The 22,445-nt window shown below is 44.9% G+C and overlaps 1 protein-coding gene across 28 annotated transcripts in view; it reads left to right on the top strand.

Moving 5' to 3' along the window:
- Positions 1-433: 433 nt before the first annotated feature.
- Positions 434-22,445, top strand: part of LOC135236950 (latent-transforming growth factor beta-binding protein 4) — a 135,546-nt gene continuing 113,534 nt past the window's right edge. For 27 of the 28 annotated variants that reach the window (XM_064303582.1, XM_064303574.1, XM_064303601.1 and 24 more), the window contains exons 1-3: positions 435-1,049; positions 14,675-14,745; positions 21,753-22,359. In XM_064303582.1, coding sequence (XP_064159652.1) covers positions 742-1,049; positions 14,675-14,745; positions 21,753-22,359 — 986 coding nt within the window. In that variant the 5' untranslated portion in view covers positions 435-741. Of the gene's footprint in view, positions 1,050-14,674; positions 14,746-21,752; positions 22,360-22,445 lie in introns of all 28 variants that reach the window. The other variant, XM_064303596.1, reaches the window with a different exon arrangement.

Genomic DNA, 22,445 nt, shown 5'->3' with positions numbered 1-22,445 from the left:
AACATTCTATTGTAAATGAAGCAAACTTTGCAAGGTTGGCTGGGAATATATTAAGATGTGTGCTGAATATGGCTTTTGTAGTTTACAAATTAACTCTCATGAGTTTTAACACTTTAACGTCCTCTTCACGATAAAGTCTGACTCATTCAAATACGAGAATCAGGAGACGGCAAGCCTCTCGACAGCATATCATATTTTTTATTAATCATTGAAACAATTTAATTTTGGCACTGCATACGTTTAAGTATTGAAGCCGCACTCCATCCTGTTCCTGAATTTGGTGAATTTCAATGAACCCTTTTCTCTCACCCATCCTCCTAGTCCTCCCACATTGCAATCCGATTGGATGTTATGGTCAAAGAACCTCAGCAGCCTACCCTATTGGTCCAAAGTTTTTAAGCCGAACTTTAAACCCATTTCAGTGTTCACAAATTTCTATAAACTTCAAAAAGACACTGACAAAAGCACGGACTCGCTTAAAATAACACAAACCATTCAGCACACATTGTTATGGAGTGAAATTTTATTTATTTAACTTTATTTAATCATGCAATGAGCTGAAAATATATCAGTAAGCACTGTTACAAGCAAACAATAAGCATATTGTTCCAGCAATCATTGTCCTTTTCTCGGCAGCTTCAGATTTATGTTTCCCAATCTTGCGGAACAGAATCTCTGTATTTGGATCAATTCTGGAAACTGTGGAGTTCTTGAGATGCTAGACTAAATCTCAAACAGAACATGGTAAACCGGAGGACGGCACGTCTTGATTTGCTCGCATTGACATTTGTGGTGTTTTTAACACTTTCGAAAGGATTTGATACCACAACTGGAAGGCATGTCAGCCGCACCGCAGTGTACGAGATACAGCGCGTGCATTGGAAAACGGAGACTAAGAACCAGCGCGCGACTGCGGATTTGCAGGTTTATCACCCGCAGCGGAGTGCGCCTGTCAAGTCAACGCTAAAACGCAAGTCACTGAAATCAAAACTGCTAGCAAAAGCGAATAAGCTGGGAACAAATACGACAATAACTATTGATTTAAATGGGTGAGTATTTGCAAACTTTTTTATGTAGGCCTAAAGGTGAATTTTTGTTCGGAGTACTATTCAATTTATTTTGCATGACACCCGTCGTTTCCACAGCAAATATAGGTTTATTTTAACAATTCTTTTGTAGTGCTTCTGACAACAGATAGTATTTGAATTTCCCGGACAACAATACGATTAATACTTTTCTGCACCGAATTTCTTCCACATAGTATTATATCTTCCATACAGAACATTTTTTAAAAATGCGCATCAGAATCAATCACAGAGAGCCATGTTATGTATTTAGATTTTAGATAACCCAGGAAAGTAAAGGGCGGAATTACGTGTAACTCTGAAGAGCATACATTAAACCCTTTATGACAAACGACTGGGAAGGATCGCGTTCATCATTAAATTGAAATGGGAGGACGTTGTAAGATATACTGTCTGTCTCCTTAACCTGCTTGTTGATCTGTTCACAAATACGCATTGCGTGTGTAGTGCCTCGTTAAACATTAGGTCTCCATAAATCTGGTATTATTAACTGAATTAGATTGTAAATGGTTCATAAATGCATTAAGACAAACAGTGTGGAATTGGTCAGTTTTCATATGTCGGTTTGTTCGTATGATCCGCACAGATTTCACGAGTGTTCTAAATTGTTTGCATTGCCTTTGTAAATGGAAGGAAAGAAAGAAAGCAGTCGTAAAAAATGTATTTTAATAATTCTACGCCAAATGAATATTATAATTGCTCAAATTATTATATAAAAATCACATTTGGATTCAACGTGACAACAGGTGATGCTTCAATTGCGTAATCCTGGTTAATCTAAGGCTTTATTGCAATTGAGTACTAACTCCATAGGACACTTTAATGAAGTCTGCTATGAATAGGGTGCAGAAGTCATAGCTCAGGCCTTCATTAGGCTACGGCTGACCTTACTTTATTAGAAGGATAATCTCTTATAGACCAATTATATGGCAGCGTCTAAAAATAGCATTCTCGTAAATTATTGGTTTTATCGGTCACTGATTCAAGGTGCACTGCTGTAACACCTACACCATCGTAAAGATTAGACTCTACGCAGTTTGATGGGGGGAAAAACAATTCTTTATCGGTAAAACCACTACAGATAACAAAAGAAATAAGACAGTGCTCTGTTATACACCGGAACATACGAGTACGAGAAAGACTGAGAAATCATAGAATGCTGTAAATGGCTTTTGATAGTCCTTGGCTTATTGGGGACCAGTTTTAATAACGTCATCACATGAGGAACTACGTGATTTAGTTTTAATAATAAATTTCTGTAGTAACACATTACATAAGAGGTCACATTTATGTTCAGCATGCATTTGATATTTTGTAATGAGTAAATGAACAATTTGGAAGTTTTATATATTTAGTATATATTTATAAGTTTTATATATTTGGCTTTTGGTCTGCAAACAAGAATTTCTGTTTATCAATAAGATGGGTATCTTCCTTGTAGCTGTTTCCCACATTGGTTACCCTAATGTACCCTAACCTTCAGGTATGGCTTTCACTCTTACAAACTGTGTTAGGAGCACATCAGCAGACATGCTGGCTGCCTTTCATTGCAATACTGTATTTGAGCTCTCGCCATTCAGAAAAGAGGCATATCTCTCACTGAGAATGACTGCTCACCTGTGAACACTCTCCAATGGAATCGGAATTTCCCTGGCCAGTCTGTTAAATAAGAATGTGCACCAGCGTTGTTCATATGGTTTAGAGGTTTGACACGTTAAGACTTTACTGGGTAGGTCTGCACGGAAGGCATGAGAAGTAAAAGGCTTTGGGGAAACCAGGGGCACTATGTATTCACACATGTAGGTCTTGTATTCAGAAAGAGGAAAACACTGATTTCTGAATCAGCACAGACAATACATTTATTTGATATGCAAGTCTGTGGAGAAACAACATTGGACAACACTTTTGATGTAAGACCATTTTTGAACGCCTTCATAATGACTACATAGCACGTTCATAAGCTGTACGTGGACATTCATAAATCCTTATGTCAATAACCAAAATATGTGTTTGTGTTACTTTGTGCATTAGTATTACATCACTTTATGCATCAGTGGGGACATTCCTGCAGTATAGGAATGGTTTTTGACATAAGCCTTTAATAATGTTTATGCAGTGCTTACGAAGGTATAATTTTGTTTTGTTTTGTCTTTTGTTTTACTTATTCACACTAGGAAAACATACAAACAGGGAGACACAACAGTAGCTAGATACTGATGCAGGTGAGAAAAAATCTCAAAGGGGCTTGTAGTACTCTCACCTAGGACTAATCAATCAATTGAAACAATAAATAATAACAACAAAGAAATGAAAGATTAAATAACTCTTGTGGAAGACGTTTATTGTAAGTGTTTTTGGATGTCCAAAAATGACCAGCGATGCTTTATGGACAGCTATATCAGTGGTGTCAAACTCCATGGAGGGCCGTGTGTATGCAGGTTTTCATTCCAGCCTCAGATCTTGATTATATAATTAGTTAAATTATTTGCTGAATTAGGGATGCAGGTTTGTGCACAATGGTGACCCGACGTCTATGGTGACCCGCATTGTCTAAATAAAAATTTTCTTATATTCTGTGCTTCAATGCAGTTAAACGCATATGGCTGAATGAGTAATTGGACTCAATTAAGGCAGCATTAATTGGTTGGAATGAAAACCTGCATACACACGGCCCTCCATGGCAACGAGTTTGACACCACTGAGCTATATGAAGAAATATCGAGTGAAGAAAATGGAAAGGCGTGTTGGCTTGTGTGTTCACATGTGTATCAATGACATATTCCTTTAGACAAGAAGGATGAGCTGAGGTCTGGGTGGGTCTGAAATAGTTGGGTGTTCTGAGGAATGACGTTCAGTGGTTGGTTCCCTGGAGCTTTCATTACTGTGGTGTAAAGCTTGATCATTCATCTTTCTTGAACTAAAGGATTCTTCTAATCTGGATTGGAGATGCTGATCCTTTAAAAAACGAGAGTAATTTTGTTGACCCCCCACGGTAAGAGTAAATAAAGTCCGCTCTCACCCTGACAACAGCAGTTCTTTCCACAGGCCTCTCCGGCCTCCTGAGGAGGCCAGACGGTGAAAGAGTGTTGGTTTTCATCCTCCTTTTTCTTCAGAATTTATGGCCGACTCACTCGAATAACTACGTAACTGTCACTTCCGTCGCGCTGCAGTACAAATCGTGGTTGTGCTCGGACGATTTGCCTGAAAGTAAGGAACAAGCCAGGCCTGGTCCTCCTTCAGAGCCACTCTTTCCTATCCAGTAAAGATGTTTCTCTGGCCAAATAAATGAATCCTACAGACGAAGAACCATATGAGTCCATTGTTTCAATTTCTGGATAATCAAACCTTTCTTATTTTAGGCCTATGTACATCACATTATTAACATTTTGTATTGAAGATATAGAACACACACTTCTTTCTTACTGTTAGATTTGTTTTTATTTTGCTAAATGAAAAAAAAATGGAAGTCGCCTTCATGTTTGTCAGGAAATCTAGGGTAAATGCAATACAATACTGACTTCTAGATTAAAATCGCCTCTCATATGAAACAGCATAAAACTCGGTGAAGAGCTTCAGTTTCCTTTCCTCCGTTAGTTTGGAGCATTCCCTCGCACACATAAGGGCACACACCTTCATCCTTGACTGCAAACAGAAAAAAATGTAACGTTAGCTACACAAGATACTGATAGCTAGCAACATTGACATATTGTAGATAGAATTACAGGTTTATTAAGGTTGCTAGCTAGCTAACTATATCATAATTTGATACAACAGCTAACATGATCACTGAATTTCATCAGGCAACAACCGTCGTTAGCGAGTTAGCTAGCTTGTTACAGTGTTTCATATACGGTTCTTCCACGTATCTCTTTGGGTGGACTTTTCTCTCTTTCGCCTCTCCTTTTCTGTTTACATATGGTTTCCCCGCATCCCTCAAGGTCTTGTGTTTTCGGTCCATCCATTCATTCACTATTGTTTTTCTTTTCTTTCCTACATTTCGCCTATCAAGGTCCGTGGCAGACATGCATACGGCTTATACTTCCATTTTGGCTTCTGGACATATACGGTTTTTCAGCGTGAGACTATTTTAAAGTTTAACATAAAGAGTATCAATCGCGTGAAAACATCCATATAACAGCCCCAATATGCAAAGTGGGCATCACACGATCATGTGACAGGGCTATCTCGACTTTTTATTTTTTGGACTTATACGGTTGTTCATCGTAAGGACTCAAATGTATTGATGTGGGGTTATTATTTTCCAAATGCAAAATAAATACCCATGTAAGGCCTTGATGACTGGACTGTTACATTTGTAACTGGCCTAAAGAGCACAACAATCTACTATCTAGCTTTTAGGTAAACTAAGCATTAAGTACAGTTTAGTGGTAGGAATAGATGAGCAGTGTTGGGCTGAATGGCCTGTTCTTGTCTTACGGTATGTTATGTTAATGATATTGCTTTTATATTTAATCGAATGACCTCAAATGGCTCAAGTGCAGGGAGGCAACCTTATTTCAACAACCGAGAATGTGCAGCGCCCCGTTCCCCCCATCACTCATTTAAATCTTAGATACATTTAGGAACAGTGCTCTAACATCCTGCTCAAGACAAGTAGCTGAAGGCCTGCCCATCTGGAAGACTCAGTCCACCCACAGTTGGCCCGCGATGTAGAATCACGGATGTGTCACATCACTCCCGTTGACTTTAATGAGCTGAAGTGATTGGCAGGCCGAAAGTAAACATCCCACGGGGATTTGTTCCGGGAGTGTGTGTCTGAGGGAACACTATCGCGGCCACTGAAGAGCGGAGGAGGATGTTTACATTGAGGTTTGTCACACTGGACCGTTGAGGAGGTGGAGCCAAGCTGCTGGGTCAGCAGTTCACAAAGCCTTTTGGGAGGAATTCAGGCTCAGTCACTTGAAGCTCAGAAGTTGGCGCCTCTTTAAATCCCATCCAACCAATCTTTTACATTGTGCAAATTTACACAGAGGGAAAGGCATTAATGTTTCCCCTCAGGAGAGCATAGGGGGAAGGTCTCTTGGAGTCTTCTGTCTGGGATGTGGGAGGTTTTGACAGGAATATAAACACACATATTCTTTGAGATCCAGTGGTGTGATTGGGAGAATTTTCTATTGATGGAGCATTTTGCTTAGCCCCTGTGACTCAGCCTAAAAAACCATCTGCAAAGAGGACACTATGTGCAATCAGGGAAGGTCAGGGGGATACTATTTCATTTGCTAGTCTGGAATGGAATGGCACTGAGCCGCAGGGAGGAACATCTCTTTTGGTTAAGCATTCTCACCCTGTCTTCATAAATCCTGTTTGGCAGTGCTAGAGAGGTGGCTACATTGGGCACCCAGAAGGGTGCACTCTTTTTTCCATTCGCCTATTCATAATGCAGTGGGGGAGAATATTCTTTTACCAAATAGGTTTTTCATCGTTTTTGTGAACGCCCATGTTGGGGGGTTTGGGGGGAGTCTGGGTTAGGGGGGTAGTCTCACATTCGTGGGATATTAAGTATGTGGTGCTTAAAGACCCTGTGCAGTCAAAATCATGATTTTAAAATGCTTATATTATAACCAAAGACTATAAGGTTACTTACACATTGATTTAAAAAGTATTTCATACATGTATGTAATGAATTAGATTTTTTTTCCTAAAAACTATACAATGCTGCCTGGCGGAGTATTTGGTATTGGTGGTTTTGAGACCAAATTTGTGACGTCGCAAATGTTTCTAATTTGCATTGACCAATGTATGGTGGCCAAAACACACACCCAGTATGAATATTTATGTAGTGTGCGCTCCAAAGTTCAAAGCCGGTTGAACGGGCTGGTTCCGGTAAGCATCCGTTCGGGCTCCATGACGTTCTGCTAATAATCGAATCAAGTCTACCAACTATAATGTTACCGTTAATCTCATCTCCCCAATTTACTTGCTGTCTGGCTATCGATAATTTTGCTAATGTAGCAAGGAGCTGGACTTATCTTGTCTAAATATAGCTAACGTTAGCTGGCGAGTGTAACGTTACATTATTCTCCAGACTGTTATAATGTTACTGCCACAAAAAAAAACAATCGATAATGTTATGTGCTAACGTAAGTTATCCTATAACGTTAGGGTCCTATATTGTAGGCTGTAAGCGATGGGCTCATACATATACACCTCAATATTTCTAATGCTGTTATTACTGTACTCGTTATCCATTATTACGGTCGTATGATAACTAGCTAACGTTATCTAACAACTGACGTTACATGGAGTGAGCGCTGATCCAGGTCAGTGGGACTGAGCGGCCCGGGCTGTCAATCAAAAGTGAATGCATAAATAATTAGGACAGAACTGACACGCCCAGCCAGTCTTGAGTCTGCTATATTAAGAAATTCAGGTTTTACATCAAAGCAGGTTTTTTATCTTTTCAAAGTCTAATACGTAGAAAAAATAAATATATATTGTAATTTAGTAACTAAAGGAACAATTTAAATGTAAGAAAAGGGAGGCTGCACAGGGACTTTAAATGTCTTCCACTGCATTGCATGGCACTGCAATCACTTAGCTCTTATCAAGAGTGACATAGAAAAGTGGGGAACCTTAGTGTTAGCCCCTGGATACAGCCGTGCTTCCGTGCAATCCTCAAAGCCTGCTGATGAGAAAGTGAGGTGTCTGATTGTGCTAATGTGTTCACGGGCAGGCGAACAGTCAACACTTTGCCTCTTAAAAGTTACTTTCACTCTTTTATTTACTCCAGTCGTTAAAATGTGGCATACCAAACGTTCCATCGCTGCCACCCCACTGCTGCTTTGCGTTAATCTGCCAGGTCCTTTTAGCCCCTTGAAAGATCCCTTTTACCACCCACAGAAAATTAAATAACCTTTCGTCTAAAGCTGTGTCTTGGCTTTTGTCATGAATTACTGTACTGTATTCAGGCACTTGAACTAATGAACAGCAGAGGCTAGGAAGGTAGCAATTGGATTCTATCCATCTACCCACTGTCAGTTAGCAGCAGGGAGCAGTTTGCAGCCCAAAGGTCCTGTGTGTTTCTTCTGAAAACACCGCATCTGGAATTCTCCACTGTGCGCTCTCCTGAAATTCACTGCCAGTTTCCACAAAGGTTGTGTGTTCCGCCAGTGAGCATGAACAGTGGGTCACTGGCAGCTCCGACCCCGTGTCCTCATCCTTCCTGCATTATGAAACTGCACCGGAGGTCATGGTCGTGATGTGGGTCAGCAGGGCAGGAGTCGTTACCCAATCAGTGCCCTGGACAAACAAATGAGCTTTAACAGAGCTGGAATTGAGGTGGGACCACGTCAGTCGTGCGGTTCTAAGAGCTGAATTGAGGTGGGACCGCGTCAGTCGTGCGGTTCTAAGAGCTGAATTGAGGTGGGACCGCGTCAGTCGTGCGGTTCTAAGAGCTGAATTGAGGTGGGACCCGTCAGTCGTGCGGTTCTAAGAGCTGAATTGAGGTGGGACCGCGCGTCATGTCGTGTGCGGTTCTAAGAGCTGAATTGAGGTGGGACCGCGTCAGTCGCGGTTCTAAGAGCTGAATTGAGGTGGGCCGCGTCAGTCGTGCGGTTCTAAGAGCTGAATTGAGGTGGGACGCGTCAGTCGTGCGGTTCTAAGAGCTGAATTGAGGTGGGACCGCGTCAGTCGTGCGGTTCTAAGAGCTGAATTGAGGTGGGACCGCGTCAGTCGTGCGGTTCTAAGAGCTGAATTGAGGTGGGACCACGTCAGTCGTGCGGTTCTAAGAGCTGGAACAAGTGCCGTGTGCATCACCACAGGCGCTTTTTAAAATGACTGGGGGTGCTCGTTTTAAAGAAAATGTACTGCCTTTATTTTATCAATCACAACAAATCACGATTACATTGTTTTTTTTTTTGCAATTCTTGCACAAAATGTCCACATTTAAAGAAAATTTGTATGTTCCGGAAATTAACATAGGTATTGTGATTAAAATATCAGTTTAGCCTTAAATTAACGTATTGTGAACAGCGATTGCACATATGGAATATTAATGTGATATATTGGCTGTTTTTGTGGATTTCACTAGGCATTCGATTGTTTACATTTATGGGGTTCTGATCAGTGACATCATAACTCTTACTGGTTGATTTTACGCGCTCATTTATGACAGTTGGCTCTCTCAGAATTCTGACTGATAGCCAGGTCAGTATTTTCACTGGACACTTGATACATCCCGCCTTATTACTTCGAAGTCCCAGGTCATTTGTGAATGTTTTAAATGGATTCTAATTTGAACTATTTTAAAATAGACACTTCCGACACTACCTTTTCTGTGAGAAATGTATTGTCGAGCTCGCGCACATACACTGCTGGCGACATTCTAAAGCTCCGTTTTGCCCTCCCTAATGTTAGCTTCTGCTCCGGCTTGTTCTGTAGGCACCGGCTGCGGCTGACTTGCATTAGCAAGTCGATCCTCCGTGCGGTGATCATCGTCGGTAGTTAGGTTAGCAGGTTGAACAGGTGGTGGTTTTGGTATTCTGACGACAAATTTATCCATTTTTGTTGTCCTTTTTAAAATGACATATACTTTTATTGCCAGCGCAGCGAGGCTACCTGGTGTTATTAACTAATTAGACGCCAGGTCATTTTTTGTTTACCTTTGCCGTCGTCACATGATTTACAGTCACGACAGCTGAGCTGACCAACCGAGAGTTAGGACAAGATACAGAAGATAACAGACCAAGAGCACCCACTCGCGTGGGCATTCCAGGGAGTCTTTTGGAAACAACACTATACATTTTATTTTAATATATATATATTTAATGGTAGCTCACTTTTAAATGTTGAACTCTGAAATATTAGGGGTGCTCGAGCTCTATGTGCATCATGATTGCCTTGATGTAGCATGACAAGCCTTGATGTGTTTTGAATTCTCTGTAGAAAAACTGGTTAGCTGTTATACATGAGCTAAAGGAAAATGAGCACTCATCTAATGTTAATGAAGGACAACGTCTGGTGTGCAATACCATGTACTATAAAGTCGTTTATTGAAGTTGTAAAGTTGATCAAAACCTAAAACCAAGCTTTAAGAGAATAGAAACAATAATGCAATATAAAGGCTGGGCAGCTAAATACATACATACCAATACAAATTGGACATATTAACGCAAATTCAATCAATCTTCACTCTTACAAACCCATCCACACATATGTTTCGCCTGTCCATGTATTGTATGCTTATACACACAGGGCCAAGTGACTTGAAACAATTGAGGAAACATTGGGTAGCATTGCTTTGGAATACAGTTTATTTAATTTCAGTGAGGCAAGATAGCCTATATTGTTTGTAGTTCAGTAACTTAGCTTCATTTTGATATCAATACTTTTAATGGCAGGCCTAGACTTGGTAACTTGGCATTTGTGTACATTGAAAACGTGAGATGAGATTACACATAACTGGGGGGTCAGAGCTGTCACGTGACCTTATGGTCATTGGGTCACCTTTCCCCCTTGTGGGTGGGTTCAGTGGTTCTTCAGAGGGGGCCTAAAGACATGCAGTGGGGCCCCTTGGCCCTGTCGCTGAGGGCCCCAGGCTCTATTTCACAGCCACACAATGAACCCCAAAACACTCTGAACTAACAAATCTCAGCAAAGGGCAAATTTGTGACCCGGTGACCATAAGGTCACGAAACACCTCAAATCCCAGTAAGGGGCAAATTTGTAAATGCTGGGCCTGCTAAGCAGTTACTTTGAAGCTGTGGGTTTGTCACTAACGTTTGTATTGACCCGCAAATTGCCTTTTCTCCCAGAAGCCCTACGCAAACTGCCGCCCGCCAGCAGGCCTCTGGGAGGAGCCTAATCCGGGTCTGTTTACCCATCTGGGAAGGGAAAAGACAGGCCTTTGCACAAGCAGTGTGGGAAACCAGCGTCTCCCATGCGCTGAGAGTGGCTGGGATAGGCCGGTCACCTTGCTCCACTGGGGCTTCTCTGCCCCACAGACCACAGCACAGCCAGCTGTTTCATACGGCTCTGTGCGCACATAGAGGTGTTACACTCTACCATATTCATTTCAAAGCTTAGAGATCAAAGCCTTTGAGTGGTTTTGAATTGAGTACACTAAGTATTGACTGTATGGTTTTGCCCTAATTGCTTTATTAGGGGGCCTAGGACCGAAGGTGTGAGACTCCAAGTTTCGTCAGTCTCAACGTAAATTGATGTAATTTGCTAGCCATATTGGCACTCGCATCAAGAGCCCAACCCTATAGAATTAGCCCTATATTGAATCATATGGTGGTGCTACGGAGGACAGTGAGCCGGCTGTATGTACATAAAACCTGTGGCCTGACAAGAGTATGTTGATGCGTTCACAGTCTGCCTAAAATGTAAGGTCTTATTCATTACGAGCACAGCTAATTACGCAATCATCGAATGGGACTGCCTACTAATCACATTTTACATAAGAAGCAGAGCTTAAAAGGGACAGTTCAAAAACTGCTTAGTGCACTGAATATCTTCACTGGATGTGAGGAAATGGATGTATCTGCTGGTGAGCCATTAGAACGTATCCAGCGTATCTACGGACATCACACAACAAAACTGGCTGATTGAAATGACTGGAATTATCCAGATCTGGGAGTGTAATTTTGCAAGGAGGCTGACTATTGCCTGGATGGAATGGGAATGTTGTGTGGGAGGTTCCAGGTCGTCTTTTATTTCTTCCTGGAAAGTAATTATTTTGATGGGTTGTGTTTGTCAGGGAAGTTGTCTGACTCCCTCATACAGTGGTGATGCTGTGCGCTTGTCCCGTTAGCTACAGTAATGTTGTCAGTGACAACAGCCACTCCATAAAACACTCAAAGCTCACAGTGTAGGCTGCAACATGCAACAAAACTAACTTTAAAACAATAACTAACACACAGGAACCCTGTTTTTTTCTTTTATTTCAGCATGCTCTGTTTTTAACAATGTTCTGTTTAAGGCAAAAAGCATGCCCTTTCTGTCACCAATTACTTGAGACTGGAGGTAGTTACGCAATTAAATATATCAGCCTATCAATGCATTTACTTGTATTTTTTACTGGGGGCAACTGAAGGCATTTGTTATTGTTTTTACGGTTGCGCATGTTATTTCCATTTCCCTCTGCTATGACTAAGATCTGCTGGTTAATTTAATAAATGAATGCTTTCTGTGATGTTTCACAACTTTGCCGTGACTGCTTCATAACTTCAGCCAATATTTTACATGACAAACATCCAGCCTTAATTATTGCATGTCTGCTTAATCTGTACTGTTTGATTTCTTGATTTTGAGGAGTTAAAATAGTCTGAATTGTAAAGATTCTCTCAGTGCGTCTTCAAGGTCTATACCTGGGTGTACTGTACATTTTGCTAGCGTCTTGATTTACACTTGCTCTTTAGAGGCGGATAAATTAAGCAAAATCGACCCTCGCTAATTGCGTGAACTTTAGTAAATTCTACGGAATGCAAAATCAGCCACAATTCCCTTAAATGCATATGCATTAAGGAGAGAAGCGCACCTTGCAATGAATCACATAGACGACATGCATACCGCGCTTCCAGCCCTGTGCCCCTGTTTGATCCATAACACGCATGTTTCTGGGGAAGAATGAGTCATATCTGCATATGAAACTAGTCACAAAAGGCTTTGTACATCTGGCCCAATATATATATATTTTAATTCATAAATTCATGAAATTCACTGCTGTCTTTTAGACATTTAAAACATGCTGTGGTGCTTAAATTCCTCATCTGGAACGTGATGAGGATCTGTCTGTCCCTTATGTGTTGCTGCCATCTTGCCACCATTTTGGCTATTAGTCATTTTCCTCTGTCCACAGTTTTGGCCTAACCACATAGGAACGTGGCACATTGTTAGATCGGACCACCATTTTGGTACTGATTGGCTACTTGGTGCTGCAACTGTGTTTTGAATTTGCAGTATTCAAACAATCATAACTCATGCCCCTTTTGAGATAGAGGCTTCAGTCCTACCTCAAGATGCCTGTGCTCATGTACAACTCAAATGCTTAGGAGGCATATTGTCCACCATTTTGTATTTTCCACCACTTTAACGTTGAAAAACCATTAACCTTTATATAAATATATACACATATATATACTGTATATTCTCGTATATTGTAGACTATCAAATATAAGGGGAAAATACCATTGTTCACCTTGCTAATGGGCTCAGACTGTGGGTCAGAACAACAACAGCATCCACATTTGCTGCAAGATGGCCCCCACTCCAGTGACTGCTCTTATTGACATGGGCTCCACCATTAGCCTGATACAAATGGGACTGTTAGCACATAGAGCTTTGTGGGTAGCTGGACTTAACCTGAAGCCAGTAACTGGGCATACAGCTAACGTGCTTGGTCACTCTGGGCTACCCCTGTACTTGGTGCCTGTCACCACTGAGCAATAGTAATATTGAGGATATCACTGACCCCTACGTCCTGGGCCTGTATGCCCTGGCCAGCGCCAGGGTGACTATCAACACAGCCAAGTGGCCCGCCTCCTCAGGGGTCAGTGCCTGCCCCAACCGCCCTCCAAATGCAGGAGCAAAAAGGGATTCCTACTGGCTCACTTGCATCGATGGTGAGCTGTACAACAGGGGGCTCTACCTGGTTCAGCTTGCTGTATCTCCACGGAGGCTACTGGCAGGTCCCTCCCACTGCTGCGGCATGCCCCATGTTGGCCTTCATAGTGGTGGCCTGTGGGAGATTAGCATATCATAGTCCGGCAACCTTTGAGCGACTAATGGAGTGGGTCCTGCAAGGCATCCTCCTCCACAGCCTGCATAGTGTGCCTGGACAACCTCTTAGTGCACGTATCCAGTTTTAATATAGCGCTAGCCAACTAGCTGCCAGTGCTGCACCGAACCAGCAGGGCTCCACCCTGCCAAGTGCCAACTCTTCTGGAGGGAGACCAGCTTCCTGGGCCATATCATGGAGAGAATTGCTGCTGATCCAGTCAAAGTGGAAGTGGTGAGAAGTTGACTCCGCCCCTCATCACAGAATGGGGTCTCTAGCTTCAAGAGCCTGGCATCATGCTACAGGTTCAGCACAGCTGCCCCCTTGCATGCCCTCATGGAAAAGTCCAGTCAGCTCCCGTGGTCACCTGAGACCCCGCAGTCCCTCCACCTCTGCACCACCCTGGGCACAGCTGCTGTTCTGTCCCCACCAAGCCCTTCGTCCTGGACACTGACGTACGCAACGTGGGTGTGTTCCTTGCAAAAGAAACCTGATGTCTTACAATTAGCCAATCAGCAGTTATACTGTTTAGAGGGCTGCCAATCAGAAGTGAACTGGAAGTGAATATCCATTACAGAACGGACACATTTTACTTTGAAAGTAAAGTCTTTATCTCATGGCTGTATTAGCATTTTAAACGTAAGATAAAGACACCCATTCACACAGTCTTTAGATCAGGTGTTGAAGAGGCTGTCTGCAGGTAGTGTGTCCTTCCGTGGCCTTAGCTGAGATTCCTTGGTCTTGGTGTGGCAAACAGATGTGTTTTTCAAAGAACAGTTTGTCCCTTATCAGTGTTTGAGGTCAGACTGGTCGCACCGGTTTCTAATAACTCCCTCTTACTCTTTTTCAGACCCAACGTGTGTGGAAACAGATGCTGCACCGGGTGGACTGCGGCTCTTAAGACAAAGAAATGTACCAAGCGTGAGTTCTGCTTTCCTGCCTGGAGTACCAGTGGGATATAAGGTTCATGGTGTTCAGTGCTCCAGTGCTAGTTTATGCTTCTCACATGCCTGCCTGTACAAACCTGTACAAGTTTAAAATTAAGTGCTCTACAACCTATGTGTGTAAGCCTTGTTCCCCAGCTAGATTCAAAGTCACAAGACTCAAATATGACTATGAAGCAGATTATTAAAATTGATTAAGTAATGGATGGACAATACAAATAATATGTAATACAAAAAGTGGCGAATGCATTGATTTGGCATGGCCTGACACAAGCCTGCGTTTGAAATACCAGCGCACCCTTTCTCCACTGCCATTCCGGAGATAAAACAGGCTTTATCTGCGTAGTCTGACACGTTCCCTCACCTCACTGCAGATGTTTCATCCACCAACGGCCACGGATGAGGTGGCAGTCTCAAACCATGTGACCCCCAAAGGCTGCTTGGTTGGAATGACTTTGCCTCCATGTCACTGGGTTGAGCTGGTGCAAAACCCCCACTGTTTGTACACAGACAGTATCTCGGGCAGAAGCCCTGGAGGCAAGATAACAGATACGGGGCTGTTGGTTTATTATATACAATGGAGAAAGAAAATTTGTGAACCATCAGAGAGGTGGGGGAGTGAGGAAAGGGGGTCGGGGGTCGAGTTGGGGGAAAAACTGAGCTTCTGGACTGCGTCTGGAAGTGTAATAAGAGTCCACCCTCCACAGGGCTTGACATATATTTAATGTCCTCTCAGGGTTAGAAGCAGAAGCCGTTCAGTAAAATGCGCAGTGTTAGTACAACTCTGACAGGGTTTACATGAGATCAAAATGAGCTGCATTGACACTGAGCATTTAGCCGTGAATATTCAATTGAAGGAGGAGAAAGAGGAAGGAAAGTGAGATCATCTTTGGAAGCTTTGGGCACTGAAATGAATTGCGGGGGGGAGGGGGCGGGGGGGTTGGGGGGTTAGTGGACCGTTATCCACTCCCCCAGACTCTGAGATCGATGTTTCCGCCTTTTGACAGTTGGTTGCAGACCTCAGGACCTGACCCTGTTCCCCCCACCTAGTGCTTCTGAGAGAGCAGATGCTGCAGCAGTCTCTACACCCCCCCCCCCCCTCACCCCCCGCCCCATCCAATGGCCTGCACTCTCCTCTCTCTTCAGCACAATCCTGTACAACCATTAGATATAGGTTTGACATCACTATTCTTTTTAAATTGAGGTTTTAAAAGATTTTTTAAAATTTCTTCGTTCCATTCAAATATTCCTTCAGATTTCACACACCTGTGTACTGTAGATTACACTTGGTTGATAGCTATTAGTATATGTGCACTTTTAATAAGATTTCCAGAGTAGTGTCAGAGTGAATTTATAGAGTAATGACTGAATGCTCAAAAGTAGATGAAGAATAATCAATCATACCCAGTACGTTTGTTTGTGATATCTCTTTGATTGCCAGTAGATTTTTAGAATATCTCTATAACATTTCTGATACGATTTGGTATGATATGTGTATAGCACTGGTGGCTGGCAAGCTACAAATAGAGGAAGCAATCAAGGGGCAGTTCAACCAAGAATCAAATTAAGGTATGGTTACACTTACTCGGAGTAGTATCTGTACATCCAGATTTCACTGAGATGTGACAAGTTTTCTAGATAATGGTTGCAGCTCACCCTGATAAAACTTCACCTTCATGTGACTTCAAAGTGCCAAAAATGAACATTTTAAAAAACTCAACAGTAATGTTTCTTTCCAGATATAATCCTACTCAGGAACATCCACAGAGCTTAATTTCTCCATTGTTTTATTGAACTACTTCTTTTACCGAAGTACACCAAATGTGTAGTCTGTATCCGTGCAGTCCCATGCCGACAGACTAGTATGAAACTTGAGTGGTGGTGACGTGACATTATTGTTTTAATGTCGCAACTTGTTAGTGACTTACTTTATTAAAGCACGTAACAGCTTCGAAAGTCATAGTTTATAGAAATTAGCCGATTTATTAATTGACCTACTGATTTTTTGACTATAGCTATAGCTAATTGGCCTGCTGATCAGGTTGCCGATTGATATCTCGACCATGAATTTCAAGTAACTGCGGGATTATATTTGGAAAGATGCTACTGTTGATTTTTGGCGCTTTGAAGCCACACAAAGATGGACCCGTGAGGTCCGTTTTAACCAGGGTGAGCTGCAGCCAATATGTAGAAACCTTGTCATATTTTAGCGAAATCTGTATGGACGGATACTACTCCGGGTAAGTGATGAGTTTCAGTTCCCCCAGGAATGGCTTTTGAACATGGCTAATTAAAGAGAACTAGGCTGGGCTGAGGTTCAGTGTGAACATAAAAGGATGTAAGCAGTTCACCAGTTTAATGTAATATCTTGTGAACACGATATCTCAGGAACGCCTTGAGGGAATTTCTTCAAATTTGGCACAAACATCCACTTAGACTCAAGGATGAACTGATTAGATTTTGGTGGTGAAAGGTCAAGATCACTGTGACCTCACAAAACACATTTTTGGCCATACCTCAAGAATTCATACGCTAATTATGACAAAGTTTCACACAAATGTCTAATAGGATAAAATGATGAAGTGATGACATTTTATATCCAGACTGGCTACTGGTTGGCGGAGGCATGCAACCGCGAGGCGGTATTTCTAGTTCTGTTTAATTCGGTTTCGCTCACAAGGTAGGCCACAGTCAACCGTGCCGTAAAAAAGGGGGGTCGTGTTTAGCTGTGACTCAAGCGCTTATGCTAGCCTGTCCCAATGCCTGACTGGTTTATGTGCCTGTCATCTCTCACTTAAACAATCAAGCCAGAGGACCTACTGTCAAGAGGATCGGTTGCCCGGGTGACCGGGTTCACCCTTGATGTATGTCCTTGCGTGTGAATTGGAGAGGATTAGAGCAGCAGAGATAGCAGTGGCAGGTACTAAACGGTTCAACAAAAAAAGCCACAGTAATTTGACCTCAGTAATGTCAGTAAGTGTCATAGGTCCCGCAAGTTAAGCTCCAGAACATATTGTAGAACCAATGCTTAGCACGCAGTTTATAACTTGTTACTCGACATGTCAACAGGGTAGTTCACTGTTATTAAATGTGTAGTTGCTTAAGCTAACGGTGGAAGGCTAAGAAAGCTTGTTGCACTGGGCTGGTTCGAGAGCATTGCCCACTTTTTTTGTCGATACTGCGATCCTGTTGCGTGCACTTTGTACTTTTCTTTGTAAGTCACTCTAGATAAGAATGTCTGGCGAAGATGCGTGTGCATTGGTCACTTTAGGAGCTGGGGCTGTCCATAACGCTCTGGCGCTGCCTACCGCAGAGCTCTGAACCCAAACAGACGCTCGGGGTTAAAGGAGAGGGCCTGGCTTCCCTCACAGTGGCGTGCGAAGCCGCCTCTGTGTTAGGTCACCTAACGGCCCATAACCCAGCTGGTGCTCTGAAGCCCGCACGGCAAGCCCGTCTCCTTCTGTTTAAAGAGGGAGCAGGCGGGGAGCAGGCAGGCGGGGAGCAGGCAGGGCGCAGGCGGGGAGCAGGCAGGGAGCAGGCAGGCGGGGAGCAGGCAGGGAGCAGGAAGGCGGGGAGCAGGCAGGCAGGGAGCAGGCGGGGAGCAGGCAGGCGGGGAGCAGGCAGGGAGCAGGCAGGCGGGGAGCAGGCAGGGAGCAGGCGGGGAGCAGGCGGGGAGCAGGCAGGCGGGGAGCAGGCAGGCGGGGAGCAGGCAGGGAGCTGGCAGGGAGCTGGCAGGCGGGGAGCAGGCAGGCGGGGAGCAGGCAGGGAGCAGGTGGGGAGCAGGCAGGGAGCGGGCGGGGAGCAGGCAGGCGGGGAGCAGGCAGGGAGCTGCAGGGAGCTGGCAGGCGGGGAGCAGGCAGGCAGGGAGCAGGCAGGGAGCAGGCGGGCGGGGAGCAGGCAGGGAGCAGGCAGGCAGGGAGCGGGCGGGGAGCAGGCAGGGAGCAAGCGGGGAGCAGGCAGGCAGGGAGCAGGCGGGGAGCAGGCAGGGAGCAGGCAGGGAGCAGGCAGGCAGGGAGCAGGCGGGGAGCAGGCAGGGAGCAGGCAGGCAGGGAGCAGGCGGGGAGCAGGCAGGCAGGGAGCAGGCAGGCAGGGAGCGGGCGGGGAGCAGGCAGGCGGGGAGCAGGCGGGGAGCGGGCAGGGAGCAGGCAGGGAGCAGGCGGGGAGCAGGCAGAGAGCAGGCGGGCGGGGAGCAGGCAGGCGGGAGCAGGCGGGGCAGGCAGGGAGCAGGCAGGGAGTAGGCAGGGAGCAGGCGGGGAGCAGGCAGGGAGCAGGCAGGGAGTAGGCAGGGAGCAGGCGGGGAGCAGGCAGGCAGGCGGGGAGCAGGCAGGCAGGGAGCAGGCGGGGAGCAGGCAGGCAGGGAGCAGGCGGGGAGCAGCACCTCCACACATCCTGCCTGCGGACGCCTCGTTCCCACAGATCTGCAGCCAAGGGCAGTCGGCTGAGAGTCGGGTTGAGAAGAGACCGATTCCTCTGGCTCAGACTCGGCTGCCGACTGCAGACTTGCAGTGCAGGTTCCACGCTGCAGTATTACCTGCGAGCACCTGGGTCACTTGACTGAAACATAAACGTCCTGGATAAAACTCACTTTATTATCCATTAAATGTCTCTGTGTTCAGCAATTTACCATTCTATGCTCAGTGATACCATTGCTCAGAGAAAAAAAGAAATCATGAACACTAAATGTCATTGTAACGTAGATGTGTTACAATTAGTGTGCAAATATACGGACATATACTGGGTGGTAGTGTAATTTTTTGAGAACGGGGCTTGTTTGTCAAACTTTGCATATAAGTAGGGCTAAATGCCATTATATACACACAGACATAACATAGCTATCCAGTAAATTATGTTCAAAGATAATGATTGTAAATTGTAGAAAAACCTGTCTCAGATTGGATTTGGTAAATTTACTTATACAATCAAACAGGTATTGGACATTTAATTATCCAGCTCAGGGATCCCACTACTGCAGGTGATGCTAAGAAAGAAAAAGACCAGGAGGTGGTGGTGCATACTGGTGCATATATTGGTGGCCACAAGCAGAAACCAAATAAGCCTTAAAGGGGAATTTCACTTTATAACACTTCTGGGGTCATTTTCATACCTACTCAGGCTTTTGTGTGCACCCCAGACAGTTTTTAGGTTGCTTGCTTCAATATTTAGATATACCCGTGTAAGCAACCCCCCCCCCCCCCCCCCCCCCCCCGCGCCATCCAATATAAGCCTATTCAACATCAAACTCCACGTTAGACTCATTGTAAACACACGTCCCTGCTTCTCATGACTGATTTTGTCCTTCTAATTAATGTCACCCTTCATTTTTCGATTAGTTATTTCATTTTAAATGTCTAACGTTAGAAACAAAGACCTATTTTTTTTTAAGTTACACATATTCACACGTGCACACACACGCACACATGCACACACACACGCACACATACGCACACACGCACACACACACTCATACACACACACGCACACACGCACACACACACTCATACACACACACGCACTCACTGATTAGAGGAAGAGTTTCTGCAGACAATGAAAGATTAACATTCCAGAGCTATAATGCACACCTCCCTAATCCTTCTTTACTGGCTCCTGCAGGGCTTGCTGCTACCCAGAATGCTCAGGGATTAGAAGGGCTGCACCATTAAACCATTTATAAACAGTGTGTGCATTCCCTGTCCTCTGCTCTCACTCTAGCCCAGGCAAACAGCCATACAAACTCGTGAACTCATGTTAGGACCCTCTTTAACCTCCAGAACAGCCTCAATTCTTCTCGGCAGGGGTTCAACAAGGTGCTGGAAGCATTCCTTCAGGATTTTGACCCATGCTGACTCGATTGCATCGCACAGTTCCTGCAGATTTCTTTCGGCTGTTCATTGATGCTGCAAACCTCCCGTGGTGCCCCATCCCAAAGGAGCCCTGTTGGGTTGAGATCTGGGGACTGTGCCGGCCTTGTTAAACTCAAGGCACTGTCTTGTTCGTGGAACCGGTTTGAGATGATGCGTGCTTTGCGACACGGTCCATTATCCTTTTGGATAATGTGTCAGTTTGAGAAAGGGTCGACTGAGGCCATAATGGGATGCACATGGTCAGCAACTGCAGTGCATGACCATCCCAAGAGGGGTGCTGTTTTCTGGGATGCTGGAACCACCATGTCAGGCACTAACAATCATAGCATGTTCAAAGCCTCTGACATCATGTGTCTGGCCCATTTATAATGTTTGATCAGACAAAGCCTAAACGTCTTCACCATGTTTGAATGCTTTATGTATTGAGCTGCAGCACCATTATTTGCTGTTTTTTGGAGCTGTTTGGCTGTTTGCACTCATGACCTGGTGTACCATTGCAGTGGCCTGTTAGGGGTTCTGCCTGGCACCCAATGAACCCACTGTAAACATGGACCAGACTGGCTGATGGGGGTGGTGGGTGATGGGGGGATTGGCTCTTAAAAACCTGCATCCTGTGCGCATGAATGCATAGGCCCACTGTATCCAGGGCACCTATTTACCCCTGTAGCGCCCCCTTCAGTTTGCTCCCTGCAGACACCAATAGAGCCACCACATCCTCTGTTCTGCTCTGCACCTGAAGCCTCACATCAGCCCAGGGCCCGTTCCACACTGTACATCTGCTCAGACATCAGTTACTGATAAACACAAGATTGCAGGGGATGCTGGGAAGGGCTGTGACAAAGATGTTATCTGTATTTCTGAGACTTCTTCATTATGATGGTTTATTAATGGATTAAGTGCACCTTTTATGAAAACACTCTTATATCATGCTGTATCATCTTCATGGCAGATTACACTGTCCACAGTTTTCCACCATCATTTCCAGAATCCAGTATAAAGCTTGTTTTTACTGGCGCCATTTGAACTTTTCATAAGGGTACACGAGTCATGTCCTGTAACCTATGACCTCTGACCGCTGAGACCTGTGTGTTAACCAATCCCTGCCCTCTTTCGCCTCTTGTAGCCAGGTGCTTTCCACGGTGTCAGAATGGAGCGATCTGCAGGCATCCCAACACCTGCGTGTGTCGGCGGGGCTTCCACGGATCCAGGTGTGAGCTCGCTGCTGTGACCCATGCCCCCACCATCGAGGTCCACCCGCGCCCCACCAGCACGCCCGCCACCCCTGTTACCACTCCCGCACGCCTGTGGACTAATGGAGCAGGTGCCTGGGCTTCCCGGATCCCCCCAACCTCCGCCCCCAGGCCTAGCTCCACTGCCGGTCCAACCTCCGCCCCCAGGCCTAGCTCCACTGCCGGTCCAAGCTCCACTTCCAGGCCTAGCTCCATTGCCAGTCCAAGCTCCACTTCCGGTCCAACCTCCGCCCCCAGGCCTAGCTCCACTGCCGGTCCAACCTCCGCCCCCAGGCCTAGCTCCACTGCCGGTCCAAGCTCCACTTCCAGGCCTAGCTCCATTGCCAGTCCCAGCTCCGCCCCCAGGCCTAGCTCCACCGCCGGTCCCAGCTCCGCCCCCAGGCCTAGCTCCACCGCCGGTCCCAGCTTTGCCCCCAGGCCAAGCTCCACCCTCAAGCCGGGTCCAAAGACACAGCAGGCTCTGCGTTGGCTGCCACTCACGTGAGTCTCACCTTTTCACTCATTTTGATTGATGTCACTGGAGAAACAGAATAACCCTGATGGTAATTGGTTTATATTTTCTGGCT

Source organism: Anguilla rostrata, chromosome 12 (assembly GCF_018555375.3).
Source record: "Anguilla rostrata isolate EN2019 chromosome 12, ASM1855537v3, whole genome shotgun sequence".
NCBI lineage: Eukaryota > Metazoa > Chordata > Actinopteri > Anguilliformes > Anguillidae > Anguilla > Anguilla rostrata.
Note: the sequence above shows the minus strand (reverse complement) of the source record. Positions and strands in the feature narration are given on the sequence as shown.